This window comes from Belonocnema kinseyi, chromosome 3 (genome assembly GCF_010883055.1).
Source record: "Belonocnema kinseyi isolate 2016_QV_RU_SX_M_011 chromosome 3, B_treatae_v1, whole genome shotgun sequence".
NCBI classification, from domain to species: domain Eukaryota; kingdom Metazoa; phylum Arthropoda; class Insecta; order Hymenoptera; family Cynipidae; genus Belonocnema; species Belonocnema kinseyi.
This window is the reverse complement of record NC_046659.1, coordinates 80,223,546-80,246,799: the sequence shown is the minus strand read 5'-3', so window position 1 is coordinate 80,246,799 and position 23,254 is coordinate 80,223,546. Positions and strand designations below refer to the sequence as shown.

The 23,254-nt window shown below is 26.6% G+C and overlaps 1 protein-coding gene across 1 annotated transcript; it reads right to left on the bottom strand.

The window, feature by feature from the left end:
- Window positions 1–1,411: 1,411 nt before the first annotated feature.
- Window positions 1,412–22,991, bottom strand: LOC117169322 (SPARC). Its single transcript, XM_033355647.1, has 6 exons — window positions 22,810–22,991; window positions 12,200–12,279; window positions 8,040–8,240; window positions 7,699–7,917; window positions 3,709–4,059; window positions 1,412–1,538 (listed from the first exon to the last, which is right to left on the bottom strand). Exons 2-6 carry the CDS (start codon window positions 12,269–12,271, stop codon window positions 1,485–1,487), a joined length of 897 nt encoding a protein of 298 aa, XP_033211538.1. The 5' UTR covers window positions 12,272–12,279; window positions 22,810–22,991; the 3' UTR covers window positions 1,412–1,484.
- Window positions 22,992–23,254: the final 263 nt, after the last annotated feature.

Here is a 23,254-nt window from a genome sequence, read left to right as displayed (position 1 = left end):
TTAAACCCCTTTGTAAACAATAATTAAAAAGAAAAAGTAAATTTTATTAAAATTCTCGCATATGAAATATGTGAAGCATAAATTTTATTCGCTACTTTATTACAATATTGTAGTAAATACTTCCATTTTAGGAACATTTTCTAGTTTATAAACTATAAAATATTGCATTTTGTAATCTTAATTTTTAATTTTATGAACAAATTTAGGAAACTTTAAATCTCTACATTATACTGATCACTTAGAAGAATATGATGATTCAATTATTACTTACTTTAATGAACCAATCTCCTAGAAATACCTTCAATCACTTAACTAAGAAACTAGAAAAATATTGAAAAAAAAATGTTTAATTTAAAGACCTTACTTCATCAAAAATAAGATAAAGTTTCAAATCTGCCTTTTATTATTTTAGTTTTAATTGATATCATATATAATTATAAAAGTGTTCAGAAGTATTTTTGTTTAGATCCAGATTTAAAACATTTTATTAATCTTAAAACAATTTTTTCATTTTTATCGAATCAAGGGATGAAAAAGTCTCACTGATGAATGCTTTTCCAAAGAACCAAAGCTAAAAAAGTTGTTCATAACGTACTATGCCGAACAGCGTATTCAGCCAAAGATTCTTCAGTACAAGATTTACAAAAAACCGAAGTTATTTTGTTTATGTCGATCAAATCGTTGAAAAAAGATACATCCGTTTCTAGAAATCGTTTTTCAACATTTTTCATATAATCGAAGCTAATTTGCTAATAATTATTGTAAAAAAGGCGGACATACAATTCTTGCGAGCCATTTTTGTAATAAAAAACCGATTTCATTTTCTTATATAATCAATTTTTTAAATCAAAAGTACTCCTTTTTTACAGAAGAAAAATGGAGGCAGAAGTCTGAAAAACTGACTGCACGCCTCTAATCAGAAGCTAAAAATAATTGTTAATACAAAAATAAGGAAACTTAAAGAACTTATTTCATCAGAAATAAAGGAAAACTGTGTGTCCTATTTTAGTAAATTCTTTGTCAATTGTCATTAAAAAGTAAATTTTATTAAAATTGTCTTATATCAATATAAGAAATACAAACTCTATTCGCTACTTTTATATAACTTCTAGTATCTAGAGAATACAAGGAGCGTTAATTTAAAAATATATAAATAATCGATTGCAATGAATGGGAAAAGGTGAAATTCTGATTTATAGGAAAAGGACAGTATTTTATTGTTTTCCTTACAAGAGGGAAACTGGAAAGGGGAGATGCAGTGTTACTGGTCCTAGAATGAAAAAGTGGTCTAGATTCTAGAATTGTAGACTCGATTCTACTTGGAAGTTGGCACATGATGGGTCGCTTTTGCTCTATCGACAAATATCAAGTTGCGCGTATTCGAATGCGCATCCACCTTTTTCCTTTTCACTTTTCCTTCCCGCCTCTTTTTTCCAGATCCAGGTAGATTTGGGGTTCTCATTTTCATTGTGGGCCTTTTTAATTTATTGCTCGCCGGCTGCGTCCGCTAATTCGTCGCACTTGTCCGACAAATCGTCCTAAAAGAGCAAATTCAATGACTCTATCAAAAAGTCTCCCGAAAAGTCATTTCCAAACATTCTCAGGATCAAAAAACCGTATTTTTCAATAAGATCCTGCTAATTGTTTTTAAACACTCTTGATACAAAAATTTAATATAAAAATATAGAATGATCGCAGACTCCTTCAACGTCCAAAAAGATTTTATTAGATAGATAACAAACAAAAATGTTGCTCTAACTCTATATGGGACAATTTAATTGGAGGAAATAGGATGATTTTTCAAGAAAATAGGGGAATAAATAGTTATTCATAAAATAAATGTAGAGAACCATATTCCTAAGAATTCGCGCCGAAATATTTTGCATTTTTAGCCAAAAAGATTCATTTTCTATCAAAAGAGATGAATAAAAAAATAATAATTTTTAAGCTAAAATGTTGAATTTTTTAGAAAGCACTTTACTTTTAAACCGGCAAAGATTCATTTTTAACAAAAAGTTAATTTTTAACCAAGAAAGATGTATTTCCTCCCGAATTCTTGAATTTAAAACTAAAATTATTAATTTTCAAACAAGCCGTTAAATTTCCAATAAAATAGTTGAAATTTCAAAAATAGGAGATGAATTTTGTATTAAAAAAAGTGTAATTTTCAAGTAAGAAAAGGGTTTTTAGTCAAGAAAGAAAAAAAATTTAACAAAATTGTAGAATTTTCAAGTGAAGACGAATTTTATACAAACAGATTAATTTTAAACACCATAAATATGGACTGCCATAAAGAAATTAATTTTCAATAACATAGTTGAAGTTTTTATAAAATTGTTGAATTTTCAACGAAAAAAATTATTTTATTATCAAACAGTTAAATTTTTAACCAAATAATTGAATTGTCTAGAAAACTGCTGACATTCCAAGCAAAAAGAACAAATATTCTACAAAACAGTTGAATTTTTAACCCGACAATTAGAATTCTCATCAAAGAAGTTAATTTTCAACCAAATAGTTAAATTCTAAACTAAATATTTGAATATTTTACCAAAACAGATTAATTCTTAACCAACCAGTCGTATTGTTAACCAGAAAAGATGAATTTTCAAACCAAAAAGACAAATTTACAGCGGGAATAGATTATTCAGTAAAGAAAGAAAAAAATTTGAACCAAATTGTGGAGTTTTCAAGACAAAAATTTGAATTTTTGTACATAGCAGTTACATTTTTAACCCGTAAATATGAATTTTACAACATGAATTTTAAATCCAGAAGCATTAATTTTCTGTCAGAAAGGACAAATGTTCAACAAAACAGTTAAATTTTTGATAAAAAGAATGAATTTTCTACCGAACACTTTTATTTTTATACAATAAACATTACATTTCTACTCAGAGATTAATTTGTGAACCAAAAAGATTAATTTTCAACGAAATACTTCAATTTTCTACCAAGAAAGATTTTACCCAGACATATGAACTTGCAACAAAAAGGATCATTTTTAATTATACAGTTTATTTTTTTTTCTACCAAAATAGTTAAATTTTTAATCGAAAAAGACGACTATTCAACCAAACAATTTGAATTTTCAATCAAAAAGGATGACTGTTTAAAAAGAATTGTTCTATTTTAAACCAAATAATAAAACTTTTTATTAACAAAGAATTGACGTTCAACAAAAAATAATTGGATTTTCTTATAGCGTTCTATTAATTCACTTTGAATGTAAGCGAGAAACCGCAAAAAAGGAAATTGTTTTGACAACATAGGAAAAGAGTAATTAAAAAAAAAATGAATTTCAAATTTTTTAAATAAAATTAATTTTTTTAAATTAAATTTTCTATTAAAAAAAAATTGAGCTAGTTGACTATAATTTTTAAAATGTAACTATTTTATATGTATAAATAAGATTATAAAATTATAAATCGAAGTTCAACTTGACCTGCATCATTAATTTTCTAAAAAATTATTTATTTATATATTTATTAAAATATTTATAAAAAAATAGATATTATTAATTATGAATAATATATTATTTCTAAAATTTAATTTTTGGTGACTCTTATGAGACTAGTGAATTCTCGAAACGTTGGGAATTTAAACAAATTAAATTGTCCCATTGAGCTGAAGCAACATTACTTTTTGTTAACTTCCTAGCAGAGAATAAATTCGCAAATTAATTAAATAATTTTTTTTTATAATTACCTCATCTATTTGCAGACACTTTCCCCACTCGGTGAGACTGATCTTGTGATCGTCGTTTTCGTCACAGGAATCAAGGAAAGGAGCGATACAATGTTCAAGAGCCATCAGCGGTGCCCTGATGGGGAAAAGTTCGTGCCTGGAAACAGTTCTATCATGAGGATGTCCATCGAGATCGCACCACTTCCATATAGCAGCATTTGACCAACGAAGAGTGTGATTAGTTTCGGCTTCTCTTTGCATTTTCAAGTAGTGCATGGGAAGTTCCTGACGATCAGCCAAATCTCTCATTATGTTGAAAAGCCAATCGCGCATTCGCCTAGGAAAGTCGAGCATATCTTCTTCTTTGCAAGCCTACAGAAAGTGACAAAAAACTTCAATGATCAAAACATCATGAAAAATAAATGAGGGTTGCTACAGGACAGAGAATTCTGGAAATTCAAGGAATCTCAGGGAAAACCTGAAAAAGAATTTTCAATAAACTGACAATTTTGTTCTAAATTCATTCTTTTTTTATGAAGATTCATCTGCTTTGTTGCAAATTTTTTTGTAGGTTGACAATTAAACTACTTCAGTTAAAAATTAACTTTTTTTGTTAAAAATTCATATTTTTGGTTTGAAATTTCAACATTTTGCTAGAAACTTCGTCTCTACATCATGAAAATTCAACATTTTGAACAGTTTTTTTTTTTATTATTATTAACTGAAAAATATAAATTTAACGATTCCATGTTTGATTGAAGATTTATTTTCTTTATTAAAAATTCAACTATCAGGATGAAAGTTCAATTATTTTATTAAAAATTCGATTTTTGTCATAGAATATTAATTTTCTTGATGTAAAATTCATCTGCTTATTTGAGAAATAATTTTCTTGTTTGAAAATTGAACTATTTTGTTATAAATTTTTTTGTTTTTTGGTTAAACTTTAATTTTTTAACTGTGAATATAACTAGTATATTTTTGGTTAAAAATGTATATTATTTAGTTGAATATTCATGCATTTTATTGAAAATATGTCTTTTTGCGTAGAAAATTCATCTTATTTGTGGAAAATTTAACTAGTAAAAATTCGTCTTTTGCGGTGAAATATTTATCTTTTTGGTGACAAATTAATCGTTTTTATTGAAAATTCATTTCTTTAGTTGAAAATTTTACTTTTTGTAAGAATTTTTTTATCGACAATTACACTAAATAGTTTAAAAAAAAGTTTATTTTTTTGTTATTAAAAATTAATTCTTCGGTAGATAATTCGCTTTTTTTATTTTTTAAATTATCTTTTTAACTTAAAATTTGTCTTTTATATAATGTTGCTGCAGATGAAATGACCATTTTTGATTTTAGATATATTATGTTACTGGTTAAATATTAAAGATGTATTTATGTTGGTCGTGTTTTATATTTTTGGGTTAAAATGCACCTTTCTGGTAAAAAATTGCTTTTGTTTTTTACTTTAAAATGTAACACTTTTATTGAAAACGAACTTTTTTGTTAAAAATTCATATTTTCGGCTTGAAAACTCAACTTTTTTGTAAAAAATTTGTATTTTTTGTTTGAAAATGTAACATTTGTGATGAAATTTGTTTTCTTTATTAACTGAAAAATATTCTAACGTTAATAATGTAATTCTTTTGTTGAAAACTCATATTTTTTGGTTAAACTCAACTGTTTTTTAATGAAAATTAAAATATTTGTTTGTTTGAAATATCAACTTTAACACTTTTCGTTGATAATTCGTTTCTTTGGTTAAAGATTAATCAATTTTGTAAAAAATTGAAGTATGTTGAAAATTTATTTTTTTACTTTAAAATTGTTTCAACTTAAAACTTAATTATTGTCCTATTAATTCTGAAATGTATCTTATAGAGTTAAAAATTAAACTATTTGATTGAAAATTCACGTATTTTGTTACAAATTCGTCTTTTGAGGTAAAATATTAATCTTCTTGATGACAAATTAATCGTTTTTATTAAAAACTAATTTCTTTAGTTGGAATTTTTTTTTTTAAATTCATTTTTAACTGCATTTTTAAATATTATATTTTTTGTTGAAAATTCATCTTTTTTAGTTTAATTTGACATCTTGGAAGAATTTTTTTTATTTAAAATTCAACTAAGAAATAATTTTAAAAGTTTTTTAAAATTGATTCTTTGATAGATAATTCACTTTTTTTGTTGATAAAAATTATCTTTTTAACTGAATGTTTAACTATTCAATTTTTGGTTGAAAACTTATCTTTTATATTATGTTACTGCAGATGAAATGACCGTTTTTTGATTTTAGATACACTATGTTACTGGTTGAAAATTAATATTGTATTTATTTTGGTGGTTTTTTATATTTTTGGTTTAAAAATTCAACTTTTTAGTAAAAAATCGCTTTTGTATTTGACTTTCTATAAAAAATTTGTATTTTGGGCCTCAAAATTCAACATTTTTCTTGACTTTTTCTTTGTAAACTGAGAAATCTTTTATGGTTAAAATTCAACTATTTTGTTGAAAATTCGTATTTGTTGGTTTAATTCAAATTTTTTAAAATGAAAATTAAAATATTTGTTTGAAATATCAACATTAGCACTTTTCATTTATAATTCGTTTCGTTGGTTAATGATTCATCTCTTTTTATGAAAATTGAAGAATGTTGGAAATTTATTTTTTTAGTTTAAGATTTTTTTCTACTTAAAATTTAAGTATTGCATTTTTGATTCTGAAATTGATCTTTTAGAGTTAATAATTAAACTATTTGGTTGAAAATTTGACAATTTCGTTGAAAATTATTTTTTTTGTCGATGAAAACGATTTTGTTAACTTTAAAATTGATCTTTTTTTTATTGAAACGCTTTCTTTAATTCATCTTTCTTGGCAGAAAATTAATATTCTTGGGTGAAACTCCATCTTTTTGATTGAAAAATCAACGTCTTACATAATTCATGTGGACTATATGAACTTAAAATTATTACTATTAGTCAAGTGGAATATTTAATAACATTGGTTCATTAATTTTTTATTGTTTAAACAAATGGAATTTCTTTGAATAATTTTTTTGCAAATTCGTTTTTTCACTAAAAAATATTACTATTGGTCTAGTGGAATATTTATTAACATTAGTTAATTCATTTTCAATTATTTAAACAAATGATATCTATTTAAATAATTTCGTTTCGATTTTTTTTTAAATAAAAATTATTACTGTGGGTCTAGCGGAATATCTATCAGTAATAATTATTTACTGATTAAGAATTAATTTAATAATAATTAATTTATCAGCAATATTGAAGTATTAATTAATAATAATAAAAATTATTTAAACAAATTCCATTTGTTTAAATAATTAAAAATTAATTAAACATTGATCATAAATATTCCACTAGACAAATATTAATAATTTTAAGTATAAAAAGACCAGAATACAGTGTTCAAAAGGTCGATTTCATGAAGAATTGACATTTTTGGTTTTAAGGGTAATTTTCAGATACTCGTGGGGGTGTTGAAGGGTGTCAAACTCATTTGTGTGATAGATGAAATTCTTCTTTGGATAATTCTCTACAAGCTCCCATACTTTCCCGTGACATTTTTTCAAACCCTAAAAAATTATTCTAAAAATTCAAAAGTAAGTTTTTCCCATGCATTTTACATGGGAAATTTCAAGTCAAAACGGGCACTTGTCAAAATAAAAAAATAAAATAAATAAAAATTATGGAATTCCTTTTTTTCGGATTTGGAATAAAATGAAGAGGGATCGTTGCCCTCTAGCATGCAAAAAATTTTGCCATGCATTTTTGGACCACCCTAATTGTCAGGAAATGCAAAAAATTGGTCATCATATCGATAAAAATAGTAAGCCTGTAATTGTTTTTCCGTCGCGTTTATAAGAAAATAAAGATCAAATTCAAAATCAGGGAAAAGTCCAGGAAAGTCAGGGATTTTGAAATTGGGATTTTTTAGCAATCCTGTACATAAAAATTGCCTCATGAATATTTTGGGGACAACTTACAGGCATTTGACGACATTCACCGTAGTATTCGATGTGAATGTGTTGGTAATCAGGACCCCTGCATCGGGAATCTCCAGTGTCACAGAAGCACCGAGTTTGGTAGACTTCACAGTCGCTGCCAAAGGTTTCGTTGTAATTGGTGCAAACTTTGCGTCTGGGATCGATTTCCGAATCACATTGCTCTATGCAGAGGCATTCGGCTGTTCCTTCTTCGGAGACCTAAAAAAAGCAAGATTAAAAATAACTATTCAAAGTCTTCTGCATTTTTTGATGCTGATTGGTCATTTATTTTGCGTTTTTGAAAGTTCGAGTAAAAATTGTAGAGTGTAGAGGAAACGAACTTTGCAAACTCGTCCAGCGCCGCAGTGTTTGTCAAAACAAGGGTCGTTTAGAAGGGACATCGGTCTTAGTTTGTCATTATCTTCATTGGCCATGGCGCTTTCAATCTCCTCGGACAATTCATCAGCTTCCAGCATATTTATATTTTCATCTTGGAGAGTTGGCTCTGCTGTCGTTGTCCTGCGACGACTTTTTCGCCTCCGCTAGAATAAAAATTAAAATCAACTTCAAGATGGAAATTTGGCAGCTAATCCCCTAATAAGTTTCTTATTAATAATAAAGAATTTAAATGATTCAACATCTAAATTGCGTTCTACAGGGTTGCTACGAAAATTCAAGAACTGAAATTCCCTCATTTACGAGACCTGAGGCAAACCCTTTGAGTGCGGCCTCCACTTTAGCCTATTTTTGTTAAATTTACTACAATAATGTTGAACTTTCTGTAATCCTGTTGAAACACAAGAATTTTATTATATTTAATAAAATTTTAAAATTTCAGAAATTTAAATTGATTAAAATCCACATTAAAAATCCTAGTTGACGTCCAATAATCAAATTGATGCAAACTCCTATTTAAAAAAAAAAAAAAACAAGAATCTAACGACCAAATTTCGACCACAACGAACAAACAAAATCATAAAACAAATAAATATCCTATTATAATCTGACAAAAAAAAAATAATAATTTTCGGACTAAAATAAAAAATAGAAAAGAAAATTTTTTTATTTTTGTCCGAAAATTATTATTTTATTTTATATATATTTTTTCAGATTACAGTAGGATATTTGTTGTTTTTTTGCTTTTGTTTGTTCGTTGAGGTCCAAATTTGGTCGTTGGAATCTTGTTTTTTTTTTCAACAGGAGTTTGCATTAATACAATTTTGTTAATTTAACGAGAATTATTTTTTTTTAACTAAACAAAATTCTGTTGAATTCAGTCGAAATATGCGTTGAACTCGATAGAAATTTGTCGAATTTACTAAAATTCGGCTAAAATCAAAAGAATTCTTTTGAGTTTAGTACAATTTGGCTAAATATTGCAATTAACTCGATTTCTGTTAAATTTACTACAATAACATTGAATTTTCTGTAATTCTGTAAAGAACACAAGAAACTCATTACATTAAGTATAATTTTGTTAGTTTAACTGGAATGATTTGTAAGCAACCACAGTTCAGTTAAATTCAATAGAAATATTTTCAGTTCGATAAAAAATTTTCCAATTTACTAGAATTTTACCAAAATCGACAGAATTCTTTTAAATATATAGTAAAATGTTGTTGAATTTTGTAATTAACTTGATTTCTGTCAAATCTACTATTTAATTTGGTAGAAATGTGTTAAGATCAAAAGAATTCTGTTACATTTGATAGCATCTTGATAAATTAATTAGAAATATCACTACCGTGATATTTAAGAAAGCAGAATCTACCAACAATCGAAAATAAGTTTTTTATATCGTTGTAATCGTAAAAAAAGATACATCCGTTTATGAAAATTGTTTTTTTAAATTGTTAATAAAATTAAAGATAATTTTTTGATAATTATTCCAAAAAAGCCGCATCTTTTAATTCTGGCGAGTCGTGTTAGGTAAGAAAACAGTATCTACAGAAAATTTTCCGTACTGCAAGAGACCAGGTCTCAGAGGACGTGATGTTACGCAAGAAAGCAGTCCAAAGATACTGCTTACTTGAAATAATTTGTATTTGTTTATATTTCAAAAGATGTTAATACTTGTAATTATTATTTATATAATATTATTAAAATGTACTTTTAAAATTATTTCGAGCATGTGTTTGTATCGATTCATTAATTATTTGCCGTAAATTCATATTTTTCGCAGATACTGCTTTCTGGCGAACACCAAGGCTGCTTTTCGAGGCCCGGTGTTCGCGAGAAAGCATTTTCTACAAATGCGGAGTTTTTTCGTAATTTCGGTTCACATTTTTTGCAGTATCTGCATTTTTTATAATAAATTAACAATTTATTAAATTTTTTTGTCATAGATGAGAAGATCACCTTTAAATTAGACAAAAACGATAAAAAAGTTTGAAAAGTAATTTTAAATGAGCGGTCTACACAAATAATGATTTTAACAGTTTTCTTCGATTATTTCGGTTTGCTGTTTTTGTAGATACTGTTTTCTTAAATATCACGACAGTATTCTTTTTAATCACACAAATTCTGTTGAATTCAGAAGAAATATGTTCAATTCGATAGAAATTTGTCGGAATTTACTAAAATTCGGCTAAAATCACACGAATTCTTTAAAGTTTCGTACAATTCTGTGAAATTTTTCTTATTACCTTGATTTCCGTTAACTTTACTACAATATCATCGCATTTTCTGTAATTCTTTTAAAACACCAGAATTTCATTACAGTAAGTATAATTTTGTTAATTTCACTAGAATATTCTTTTAAATTGACCAAAGTTCAATTCAATTCAGTAGAAATATGTTCGCAGTTAGATAGAAATTTGCCGAATTTATTATAATTCTACTAAAATAGCAAGAATTCTTTTAAGTTTAATAGAATGTTGTAGAATTTTTCAATTAACTCGATTTCTGTTAAATGCACTTCAATTATATTGAAATTTCGATAATTCTATTAAAATCAAAAGAATTTGAGTACATTTAATAGAATTTGGTTGAATTAACCAGAATTATTCTTTCTAATTAATCAATGTTCTGTTGAATTCACTAAAACTCTAGTTTCAGAATTCAGCAAAATTATAATTTAAATAAAATTCTGTCGAATTTAAGAGAACTTTGGTTAATTAAAAAGAATATTCTACTAAATTTAATAGAAATGTAATTAATTTAAAAATTGAACATAGTTGTATTAAATTTAGAAAGAATTCTGGCAATATAGAACTGATAAATAACCAGAAAAATGGGCATTTTTCAGGGAAGAGAAAAAGCGTTCGCTAAAATCCAAATCGCTATTTAAAAAAGAAATGAAAGTACAGTCTCAATCTAAGTAATGCTGAATTGAGGTAAGAAAAGTTGGTTAAAAAGCAGGCTCGGCTGTAGATTAAGACAAAAAATTCCATTTTCAATTAAAATAAAAAAATAGAAATGGAAAGAAAATTTTAAGATGACAATTTCATGGGGTTTCAGAATCGACTTTGGATAACGACTCAAAATCGAATTTTTACCTTTTTACAAAAAGAAGAACTAATTCCCGAAATATATCGATGCTGAATGAGTATAAAAAAAGGCCTGATCAAAGACAATTATTTGTTACAAGCAAATAAAACCTCAAAGATACGATTCACAGCATGACATAAATTTATTGACTAAAAGTCCGAAAAAGTGATGAAAATTTTTTTTCATTACAAGATAATACTTTAAAAAAATATGTATCTAAAAGGTTGAACAAAATATTGCTACTTTAGAATTTTAACAAAATATTAACTAACATTTTATAAAAATTTCTTTAAAATGATTGTATAAAAACATAAGAATTTGTAAAAGTCGTTTGACCACAATGCGTATTTGATTTTTAAACATTTTTTATGCAATGAACCCATATTTGGAAAATATTGGATATCTAGAGCTGTACCTCCAGCCTTCAATTTTAATTAACTTATCAAAATTCTACATTAAATGTAACAGAATTCTGTTGATTTTAACAGATTTATAGAAAATTTAACACAAATAATCCTTAGAATTTTGACAGAAATTTATTATATTCCCCCATTTCTCTTAAATTAAAAATATTTCTAGTAAATTCAACCAAACTTTGGTTAAATAACAAAAGTAATTCTATATAACTTAATAAAATTTGATTAAATGTAACAGAATTCTTCTGGTCAATAATATGTAATATTGAACCAATTATTATTAGTATGGCGTGATTTTGAAAAATTAAATCACTTATAAATACAGAAGCCACTAAAAAAATAAGTAAATATCAAAAAGTAAAATAATGAGTAAAAAAATAAAATTCTCTGATTTATGGAATTTCAAAAAAATTCCTCGAGTTTCCCTGTCCTTCTTTAATTTTCTGATTTCCCTGACATTGCAGAATTCCCTGACCTGTATCAACTCTCTTCTAGTTTTAATAGATTAAAAATTAGATTTTCTTTAATTTAGTTTCTGTTTATTGACTCTGGGTCCCTATTAATCATTTTTTAATTAATTTAATTTTAGTTTTCACCTCTGCAGATACATCGATGACCAGAAGAGCGACGACAAGGCCAATAACGACCAATTGGTACTTCGACCGCATCGTTATCACTGGAACAGAAAATTGACCGATATTAATTACTGGAAGAGGATTACTACAGATATCTATATGCACTTTTCTGTGCACTTCCGCGTAGTTAACAAATTAATATATTAGGTGTATATTGCAATTTAACGAGACTCAGTTCTCATTTGAGACAATATTTAACGAGGACAGTCATCAATATTATTATTATTTCGTTCCAAATATATAAATGACCGTAATTTGGCTTTCCTCTATCATTATTAAAATCACTCTATACAGACAATTCGACATTCTAACTAAGGCTTTAGGGTCATCTCGAGAAGCGATAAATCTTAACACCATTTAATGGAAGCAACGAGATGATAACCCAATTCTAAGGAAAAACATTACATAAGAAAAATATTGAAGAAGCAAAATTTATTATTGAAAACATTTTACATCGTATAGGTATCTCGTAAATATTAAGGATCTACATACGTTCAATCTCAAAAGTTGATAAATTTTAAAATGATTTATAAAATTAAGAAAAAGAGAACCATCATTAATTTCCGAAAATATTGGCAGAGTGTTTTAGAACAAAATAATTCAAGTTAAAATGGTTTATTCAAGAGTAGTTATTTAGATTTCTAATCTTTTATTTCTTTTTAGGGATAAGTTACACCTCTTATTTAATCCCAATGATAAAGGTCTCATTTTATTTTTTGAAGGATTCTCTACTCTACCATTCTATTTGGGTGTTGTTTATTTTTATATAAATTCCACTCAAATATAATTGTAGAAGACACTTCAAAGAATAAAATAAGGTTTTGATCATTAGGGTTGAATAAAAATGGTAACTTTTTCATGAAGAGAAAGCAAAAAAGAAAAACTCTAAATAATTACTGTAAAATAAAAAATTGTAACATGAGCTATTTTGTTCTGAAGTACGCTCAGAATCCTCAATAAACATTGTTAGAAATTAATAACAGATCTATTTTTGCCGAATTTATAAATCATTTTAAAGTTAGGCGACTTTTAAAATTGATTTGGCGCACATCCTTACACCAAAGTTCCCACTAACAGTGGCATGTTTTCTAGTTATTTTCGTGTTCAAAATATTTTTAGTTAGCTTTGAAAAATCTGTTGAACACTTCAGCGCTTTCTACACGACGAGAAATTTCAAGAGATTAATTCACGGAAATGCTCCTTGATCTTATTCTAGCTTTGGCGCAAGAACTAAGATCATATATGGAGCAGTTCCGTGAATTAATCTCTTAAATAGAATTCTTGGTTTAAAATTTAATTATTTTTTCGAACATTCAACAACTTTAGTAAAGTGTTTTTTTTTGTTAAAAATTCACCTGTTCTGTTGAAAATTAGTCTGTTTGGGTAGAAGATTCATCTATTTTGGTATAAGTAAATTAAAATATTCGGTTAAAATCCGACTATTTGGCGGAAAATGAACTTTTTTTGCTGAAAATACATATTTTAGGGTTAACAACTAAAATTGCTGTAGAGAATTGATCTTTTTGGCTTGAAAATTCTATCACTCGGTTGAAAATTCATATTTTCGGGTTAAAAATCAACTGTTTTTTTAATTAGAATTAAAATATTTTTGGTTGAAATAATAGCTATTACTTTTTTCGTTGAAAATTCAACATTTTTGGATGAAACTTCAATTGCTTCGTTAGAAGTTACACAATTTTGTTAGAAATTTGCTGTTGTTAAACATTCGTAATTTTAATTGAAACTTCATCTCTTTGCTTGAAAATTCGGTTTTTTGGTAGAAAAATGATATTTTTTGTTCAAAATTCGACAAATAGGTTTAAAAATCCACCTTTTTGTTGAAAAGTCGTCTTTTCAGAATGAATTTAACTGTTCTTGATATACAATTAAAATTTTTTGCTTGAAATATTCAGTATTACATTTTTCGTTGAGAATTTATCTTTTTTTTTTAACATTTATCTGCTTGCTAAGAAGTTGAACTATTTTGTCAAAAATTATATTTTTGGTTGAAGTTTTATCATTTTAGTTGCGAATTGATATGTTTGGTTGAAAATTCGGATTTCTTATGAGCAAATTTATCTTTTTCCTTGAAAAAAAACAAATAGGTTTAAAAATCAAGTTTTTTCTAGAAAATTCGTCTTTTTTGGTGAACTTAACTGTTTTTGTATATCAAATTAAAATCTTTTTTGGTTCAAATATCAACCATTACATTTTTTGTAGAGAAGTAATCTATTTTGTAGAAAATTAAACTACTACTTTTGAAATATTTTGTTACAAATTCATTTTTTTTAAGATTCAGTATTTTAGTTTAAAATTCATCTTTGGTTGGCAAATTGGTTTTTGTTGTTGTAGAGAATGTATCTTCTTAGTTGAAAATCTAACAAATAGGTTTAAAAATAAATTTTGTTGTTGAAAACTAAGTCTCTTTAGATAAATTTAAAAGTTTTTTCATATAAAATTACAATCTTTATAGTTGAAATATCAACAAATCCATTTTTCGTTTAAAATTCATCCTATATTAATTTGAGATTTATTTCTGGATGGTCAACTGTGATCCTTTCTGGCTTTTTTAATTGATCAAATAGTGATTTATGTTCGACACGTGCCAATTTTTTCCGAACGCTGGCCTTTAATCCGGGAAAAAATTAGAGACATTTTTCGCTATCGATTTTCCCAATGTTATATTTTCAGACCGAACTGTGTCGAGTATCATGAAAAATAGTTTAGGAAGCAGGCGAAAAATTTTTATGGTCAGACGACCTAGAAGCCCTATTTTAATCACTGGAAAAATAGCGGAGTCTACTCCTCGTTTCATATATTTTCAGCTATTTTTATGGATAAAATATAGTGGAAAATGTATCGATTTGAAAATTTTGCACAAAATTAATTAATGATAAAAACAAATATAGTGCTTCTCATTTTCAAAAAATGAAAACTCTAATAAAACATTTTGATAAAAAATTTTTTTACTTGTTAATAAATGAATTACTGCTATTGTGGAAAAATTATATAAAGTACAGAATGATAAAGGGAATTTAATTTAATCATTTTTGGATCTAATGAGGACTTTGCTAGTATCATTTTAGGGGCACTCAGCCTAACATCCGGTATGGAATTATAAATTGAACTAATGCCAAGAACGGTATTCCAGTTTGAATTTTTAAAGCCTCAAATCTGAAAGTTTCGAATGTTAATTTGGGAATCAAACTCATATTTCTATTAATACTCGAATTATTTGCATTTATTTTGATTGGAAAGGATCTGCAATTTTGAACTATTTTCCAACCAGAATTCTTTAATCTTTATCCGCTTTCATTTTATATTTTACATTAGAACATTCGTTTAAGAACCTCAAATTTCAATTCTTTTATTTTATCAACTGAATTATATTCATAAAATGGTGCAGTTTTTGTTGAATTTTTTAAATCTCTAATAGAAGATTTTCCAATGTTTAAGATTATTTGTAGTTGTTAAATTATATTTGTTTAATTTGGAAATTATTTACCCTAAGATTGTTTAAGTTGAAGAATTTTATTTTTTTAATTGTTCACCTTTCAAAGTTCAATCTAAAATTTCTCAATTCTGGATGTTTTAAATTTAAAATCGATCGAAAATTACCGTTTTTATTTTTAAATTATTCAATTCTAAATGCTCTTGAATGAAAGTTCTGGAATTGCAGATAATTCTAATTATGAACATCTTAGCTATTGAATATTTAAGCCTTTTACCCTGAGGCGTTACAATTTTAATGAAAAACTTTCCCAGGTTTATTATGTATTTTAAAATATCTTACTTGAAACTTTTTCAATTTGAACACTGTAATTGTTGTTAAAATTGGTAATAAAATATTAAAATATTGACAAGGATTAATTAAAAATCGTTCAATTCCAAACGCAACTAATTTCAAATTGTATAATTTATAAAGTTTCAATAAGAAATTATTTAATTTGAAATATTTTATATGTAAAACTTTGAGTTTAAAAATTTATCTATGAACTTTTTCAATTTTTAAGGTCAAAAAATTTTCCACCCACAAATCTTGATTACCTTTTTTTTAATACGTTCTCAAACAATTCGATGGCCAAAATGTGGGGTCTGATAATTTTTTAACTGAACAGCCCAATTTCCAGACTAGAATCCACATGTTATAAAATTAGAAAATTTTATGAGCATTTTTCAAAATTATGTACCTACGTCCTACGTTATATATTTTTTCAATTTAAATTTAATGAAATTACAAAGTCTTTAAATTATTAATTTACAGTTTAAAATTTTCAAGGAAAATAGTACGTTCTTCAAAATGGAAAGATTTGATTTAATTTTTAATTCATCAAGTTGCTAAAGAGTCTCGAATTGAAAAATAAAATAATTAATGGTTTAGGTTCGTCAGAGCATTTGAAAAATAGCAACCTACCCTTTCCAGGTTTACCACGGTCTTTAGTAACCCCGTCAACTACAAATTATTAATATATCCCATTTGTATTGATTTGCCATTTTTATAACTGTGGTCTAGGTTTAAAGACCCTTTTGTAAGAATTTAAAATTGTAGCTATATATTTGTATAATTTAGAAGCCTTTGTAATTTTACAGAATTTATAAAATGCCAAATTTCGCTAGAATTAGCCATTCTTTATAATGAAGATCTAGTTTCGAAGCCATTGAAACTTTTTATAGTAGAAGTGTACTTTTCAAGTTATTTTTGTACACATTGAAGACTGTAATTGCATAATTTAGAGCCATTTGCAATTTTACTGGATTTACATTACAAAATTTTAACTTTTGCAGGAATTTGCAATTTTTTATAATTAAGGTCTAGTTTCAAAGTCATTTTTGTAACAATTCAAACTCTAAGTGTATAATTTAGAGGCTTTTGTGATTTTACTTGATTTGAATTTAAATATTTGAACCTTCGCTCGTATTTGCAAATTTGTATAATACGAGAAACTTTAAGTGTACAATTTAGAGGCTTTTGTGATTTTCCTGGATTTAAAAACAAAATTTTAACTTTCCCTACAATTTTCAATTTTTAGCATTGAAGTTTTAATGTTGCAGACATTTTTGTAAAGAGGGAAACTTTAAGTGTATAATTTAAAAGATTTTGTAATTTTACTAGATTTACAATTTACACTACGGAATTTGAAATTTATGCAAAATCCTGTTATACAAAACAAGAATCCAACGACCAAATTTGGACCACAACGAATAAACGAAAACCAAAAAAAACCTAATCTGAAAAAAAAACCCAAACTCATTTTTCTTTCCTCCGTTTTATTTTTTTTTCAGAAAATTTTATTTTTTTTTTGTTATTTTTTTTTTCGTTTTTTTTGTTTTTTTTTTCAGATTACAATAGGGTTTTTTTGGTTTTCGTTTATTCGTTGTGGTCCAAACTTGGTCGTTGGATTCTTGTTTTGTATAACAGGATTTTGCATCAATTTGATTATTGGAAGTTAAATGAGATTTTTAATTTGGATTTTGGTCTAATTTAAATTTCGTAAATTTTGGAATTTGAAATTTTACTGGAATCTGTAATTTTTTATAATAATAAGGTCTAGTTTTGAAGTCACTTTTGTAAGTATTTGAAATTTGAAGAATTTGAAATTGTAACTGCATAATTTAGAGGCTTTTGTAATTTTATTGGATTTAAATTTAAAAAATTAACTTTCGCTATAATTTGTAATTTTAAGCATTGAGGTTTAGGTTTGAAGTCATTTTTGTGAAAATTAAAAAATTCAAATATACAGTATAATGAAATATGTTATGTAATTTGTCAGGATTTGAATTATTTTATTTGAACTTATGCTAGTGTTTGAAATTTTTTATAATTAAGGTCTTTCTACAACGTAGATTTGAAACTGAAGTCCTGCAACAAATTAATATATTTAACGATGATACATGGAGCAATCATGTCATTTGAAGATGATACTCATGCATCCCATCAGCATCTCGAACTTCGTGTCCTCTGACAATCTACACACGTAATCTCTCTTATTTCCGCGGAATATTAAAGTCGCGAAGCTCGTAGGCCGCATAATCGAGAACGGACGAGGAAAAGAACCTCTGCCGCATGTTCTGCGACCTGATCTTCATCCCACGCGTCCGGGACTTCGGCTTAGGTCAGATATCGTGCGGCCGCGTAGCAATACGATTTATACGAAATCTCATGTAAAGTGGACTTACGCCATTCAACATCGCAGCTCCGGCTTTAACACACTGGGAACTACTTTTTTATGTTTCTACGTTACGAGAACGAGAGCTTACAACATCCTCCCTTTATAGAATATCCAATCGAGCAAGAGCTAATTTTAGATGATTTTCGCCAGAATTTGAATCCATTTGCGATTTATAATTTTATTTCATATTCTAGAACTGAATTGAACCAGTAATTTAAAATTGCTCAAGCCTAAATGGAGTAACACAATTTTTTATTTTCTCTGACATTTAAAATTTTTTCTCTTAGTTATAGAATCAACCTTAAACCTAGATGATCAATAATATTCATACAAAAACACTTTTGCTTCTAAATTTAATTTAAATATTTTTAGTGAAAACAGTCATATGGAATTTTACAAGGGGTCATCGACAAATTACATTACACGCAAATGAAATACATAGTTTTCAAGCATAAAGGTGAGTTCTCAACTCAAAAAAATCAATTTTGAACCAAAATGAAAGAATTTGCAACAAAATAGTTCAATTGTCAACAAAATAATTAAATTTTCAACCAAAGTGATGAATCTTCGATAAGAACAAATTAATTCTCAACAAAGGGTGTAATAGTTAATGCTTCCATCAAAATATAGTTTAATTTTCAAATAACAGTGGAATTAAACCAAAAAATAAAAATATTCAACAAATTAGTTGAAACTTAAAACAAAGCAGACTAATTTCTATATCGAAAAGAGGAATTTTGAAAAATAAAGTTGATATTTCAACCACGAAAGATTTTTCAGAGAATAAAACAAAACAAAAACCTCAGCCAAAATGTTGAATTTTTAATGATGAGTTTTTAAGAAAATAAATAAATTTCCAAGTAAAAAAGATAAATTTCAAAGAAAAAAGGGAATTATGAATATAAAAAAAATTAACTAAATAGGTGAATTTGAACAAAATACATTAATTTTAAACTAAGAAAATTTAATTTCAATTAAAAAGGTCAATTTTCACAAAAATTGGAATAGTTACATTTTCACTTGAAAGGAAATGAATTTATAACTAAAATGGTGAACCTTCAACAAAAAAAATGTAATTTTTAACCAAATAGTTGAATTTTCAACACAAGAGATTAATTTTCTACCAAAGAATACAAATTTTCAACAAAATATAGTAGTTAAATTTTCACTCAGAAAAATAAATTTGTATACAAAAATAAAAAAAATCTAAAACAAAATAGTTCAATTCTTAACCAAAGACGAAGCTTCAACAAAATAGTTTAATTTTTACCTAAAACAGATCAATGTTCATGTTAAAAGAGAATAGTTAAATTTTCAGTATAAAAAATAATAAAATAAAAAATTAGTTCTGCTTTCAACTAAGTAATTGAATTTCCAACAAAAAAGATTTTTATTTTAAACCAAAAACACTTACATTAATTAATGCTCAAACAGATTAATTTTTAATAAAACAGTTTTGATTTTCAACCAATAAAAGTTAATTGTTGAATTTTTAACAAAATAATCAAATTACTTTCCCTGCCCAGTTTTGAATTCCCTGACTAATAAAGTAAAAACAGAATTTAGGCTTAACAATATGATGGGCCGAAAAAACAATTTTTTGAATTTCAAAAATCAACGGAGCCTAAAAGTTTTTGTATGGTAAAAGTAGTTTATTTAAAAAAAATTAAGTCTGCAAAGCGCCTACTATATTATTGCCAACATATCTTGAATGATAGAAATAAAGATTTTAATTCAAAAGACTACGCAATTCTTCTAGAATTGACAAAAAACGTCTAAAATTTACGATTTACACTTTAAAAACAGACTAACACGCTAAAAAAAGCTTAATTTGCCAATGAGTTATGCCTAACTTGAAAGTGACAATTTGTAAAAGTCTATAATCCTTCAGTTTTTCAATACATAACTAATTTTCGTAAAATTTTGAAATTATAACTGTATAAGTTCGAGACTTTCTGCAATTTTTTTGTATTTAAAATCATTTTTTAAGATTCCTAACTTCTATTTTATTCTTCTAAATAATTTTCTACACTTGAAGTATCAGAATCTCACGGACAAAATATATTATTTTTTAGAGGAAATTAAGTGTGGCCTATTATTCGCATTTGTCAAAAAACTGACGCTTATACTTTTTGCAAGTTTATTGTTTAATTTGTTCTTTTATAAGGTAGACATTTTCTAAGTGAACTTTTTTGGTCAGGAGAATTTTTGTTCATAAATTCGAATTTTCTCATTTTTCTCGCAAACAGCGATAAATACGAACAAATGTTATGTATACAAATGTTAAATGTCGAAAAAAGTTCTTTGAAGAAAAATTCCAAAATTTAATTTTTAGAGGAAAATGCCTTTAAATGATGCCTTTCTTCTATTAGCAGATTAGCTGAAACTTATCAGAAATATTGTGAATAATAAACATTGTAGGGTTTTCCAGAAAGTAAAAAGATACTGCTAGCTACAAAAGTTATTTAGCAAAAAATGTGTGGGTTCTTTTTTAGAAAAACGACTTTTAATATTTTCAAGAAAATCACCGCCAGTCTTTAAATTATCAACCTTTTTTAAATTCTTCGCCGAACTTCAAAATAAGGCGATAAACGCTATCCGAATTAGGAAGAAAATGAAAAATATCTTAATCAAGTCAAACGTTATAGAGTTTTAAAAAAACTTAATATTTTTTTTAACACATATTTTTTCTAAATTATAACTCATATTATTAAATTTTCTATGTTACAATGATCACTTCGGAGAAACCATTTTTTAGAGCAAAAAAAATTCGGTTAAAATCCCGTCCGAGGCACATTTTGTCTTGTTCTTCAAAAATTATGTGTCTGAAGTAATCGTTTTAAAATCCATATTTTTATTACTTAAAAATTTCTAAATTAGGAAGTTAACATATTTAAATTGTGACAACATCTTCAAAAAATTAATCAAATTATCAAATTATTTTTCCACATTTACAAATAAACTTCTGCTTTCAACCTTTCACATTCAAGAAAATTCGTAAAAAATCTTATCCAAGTTTTGCAATTACTCTCAAAATTAAAATTCTGAATACCAATTCATAAGCATTATTAAGTGTAAGTATAAATTGATTTAATTGTTCTCAAGACTCGCGCTTTTTCCTATAAAGTTTTAGATTAAGCAAATATTATTCTTGAGGTTTGCTTAATAAATATTTAATAATTAATAAATATTGATATTTCTAAATATTAGTTTTAATTATCTTGAACAAAACCAAATAACAAATAAAATAAGTAAATAGATCATAATGGGAATATCAAACCATGTCAGATTTATGGATAAGAATTGAACTTCCGTTTTCAGTGACATGGTTTTCCCCATTACTTATTTCAATCCCAAGCTTCTGGAAAAGGAAATAAACACATGTTAACGTCAAATGTAAAACCGAGACTTCCTACATGCTTTTCGTGTTTAGATAAGTAAAGGAAACGCCCACAAACGGAAGGCGCATTGAAGCCACTGCAAAGCAAAGGGAATATTATTCCTTCTGCATTCCCTTTTTGCCCGAGCGAAAGCATAAAGTGTTCACTTATGCTTAGTTAATGAATATGTTCTTTTAAAACCTCAAGCTATTTGCGTAAACTTCAATCTTAATTTGAGTAATCACGCAAATAGCCTTTGATCTTATTTCAATGCTATAAAAACCTTGATAAAAGATATTTATAATAGATTTTAAATACGAATCTCAGATAATCGAGTCAGAGCTTTTAAATTTTTCTTTCTTGTGTAAACTTTAATCGAGTTCAAGAGACTTGGGTATTTTTAACTTCAATCCCCATTCGTCATAATAAAATTGTTGTTTTAAGCGTTTTAATTTAAAAAAAATGAAATTGGGAGCGCTCGATTTTCACCATTCAGATTTGAAATAGTTTTAGCGGGAGCCGATCGTTGAAAGTAAATAGAATGAAAAAATCGATGAAATTTAATTCTGAAAACGAAAACCTCCTGAAACCTTTTACAAACTGAAGTTAAATTCCTCGGCTCGATTTTGAAAAAATAAATAAACAGAGAAAATACAATGAAACCCGAGTTATGTTACGAACATGCTAATTTTATTTTGTCTGTATACTATTGTACTATAAAGAAATAAAAATGGTCTGCACGAACTTTTTCCTACTACTTATGATCACAAATTTAATAAACTTCAAGCCAAATTCTAATTACAAATGAAACGTTAATTAAAATTTACATATTTTGCAAATAAATACTTTTGCCATCACAAAGTTTGCACTGAATCTTCTGAGAATCTAAAAAATACTTTTTCTCGGGAAAGAAATTATTGATAAAGTTAATAAATTTGAATTGTGAAGTCAAAAAATGATTCTAGATCGATTTTAGTATGATAATTTATGGTATTAGGAATAAAACTGAGAGTGAACTCACCGCGATCGGTTCTTGGTTTACACTGTTCCCTCCGTCTTTCCTTTTTCCTTATTTCCCGTTTCTCCTTCCTTACTCTCGATGGTGGAAAAAGAAAAAAATCATCCGAAACGGTCAGTGGACCGGTACAGACTGCAGAATCCAAATGCAGAGAGTAAGTCTGGAAGTCTCGCAGCTTCAAGATGATCTCATCAGTCCTTCCTTCAACCCCGTTTGATCTTTTGGCCACATGCGATCCAACTACCATTCCATTTTTTTATACACATTACACACGCACTATATTTATTGCTTTTGCTCTTTACAAAAGTCGTGGAAGCTCAATGCCGATTGGTAAGACAATCGATAAAGTTCATTATTTTTTCTATTTTCTAGGAGATTGTTTATTTTTTCCGAGAAGAATAATTTTCGAATGAGCTGAAAACAAAATTTCTAATTATTTTGTGTTCCG

Excerpts from the sequence above, each read along its gene's own strand:
- LOC117169322 (XM_033355647.1), bottom strand. The coding sequence starts at position 12,271 with ATGCGGTCGAAGTACCAATTGGTCGTTATTGGCCTTGTCGTCGCTCTT. Across the intron at positions 7,918-8,039 it reads GCGCTGGACGAGTTTGCAAA|GTCTCCGAAGAAGGAACAGC; the intron begins GTTCGTTTCCTC and ends TGCTTTTTTTAG. Across the intron at positions 1,539-3,708 it reads AGTGTCTGCAAATAGATGAG|GACGATTTGTCGGACAAGTG; the intron begins GTAATTATAAAA and ends TTGCTCTTTTAG.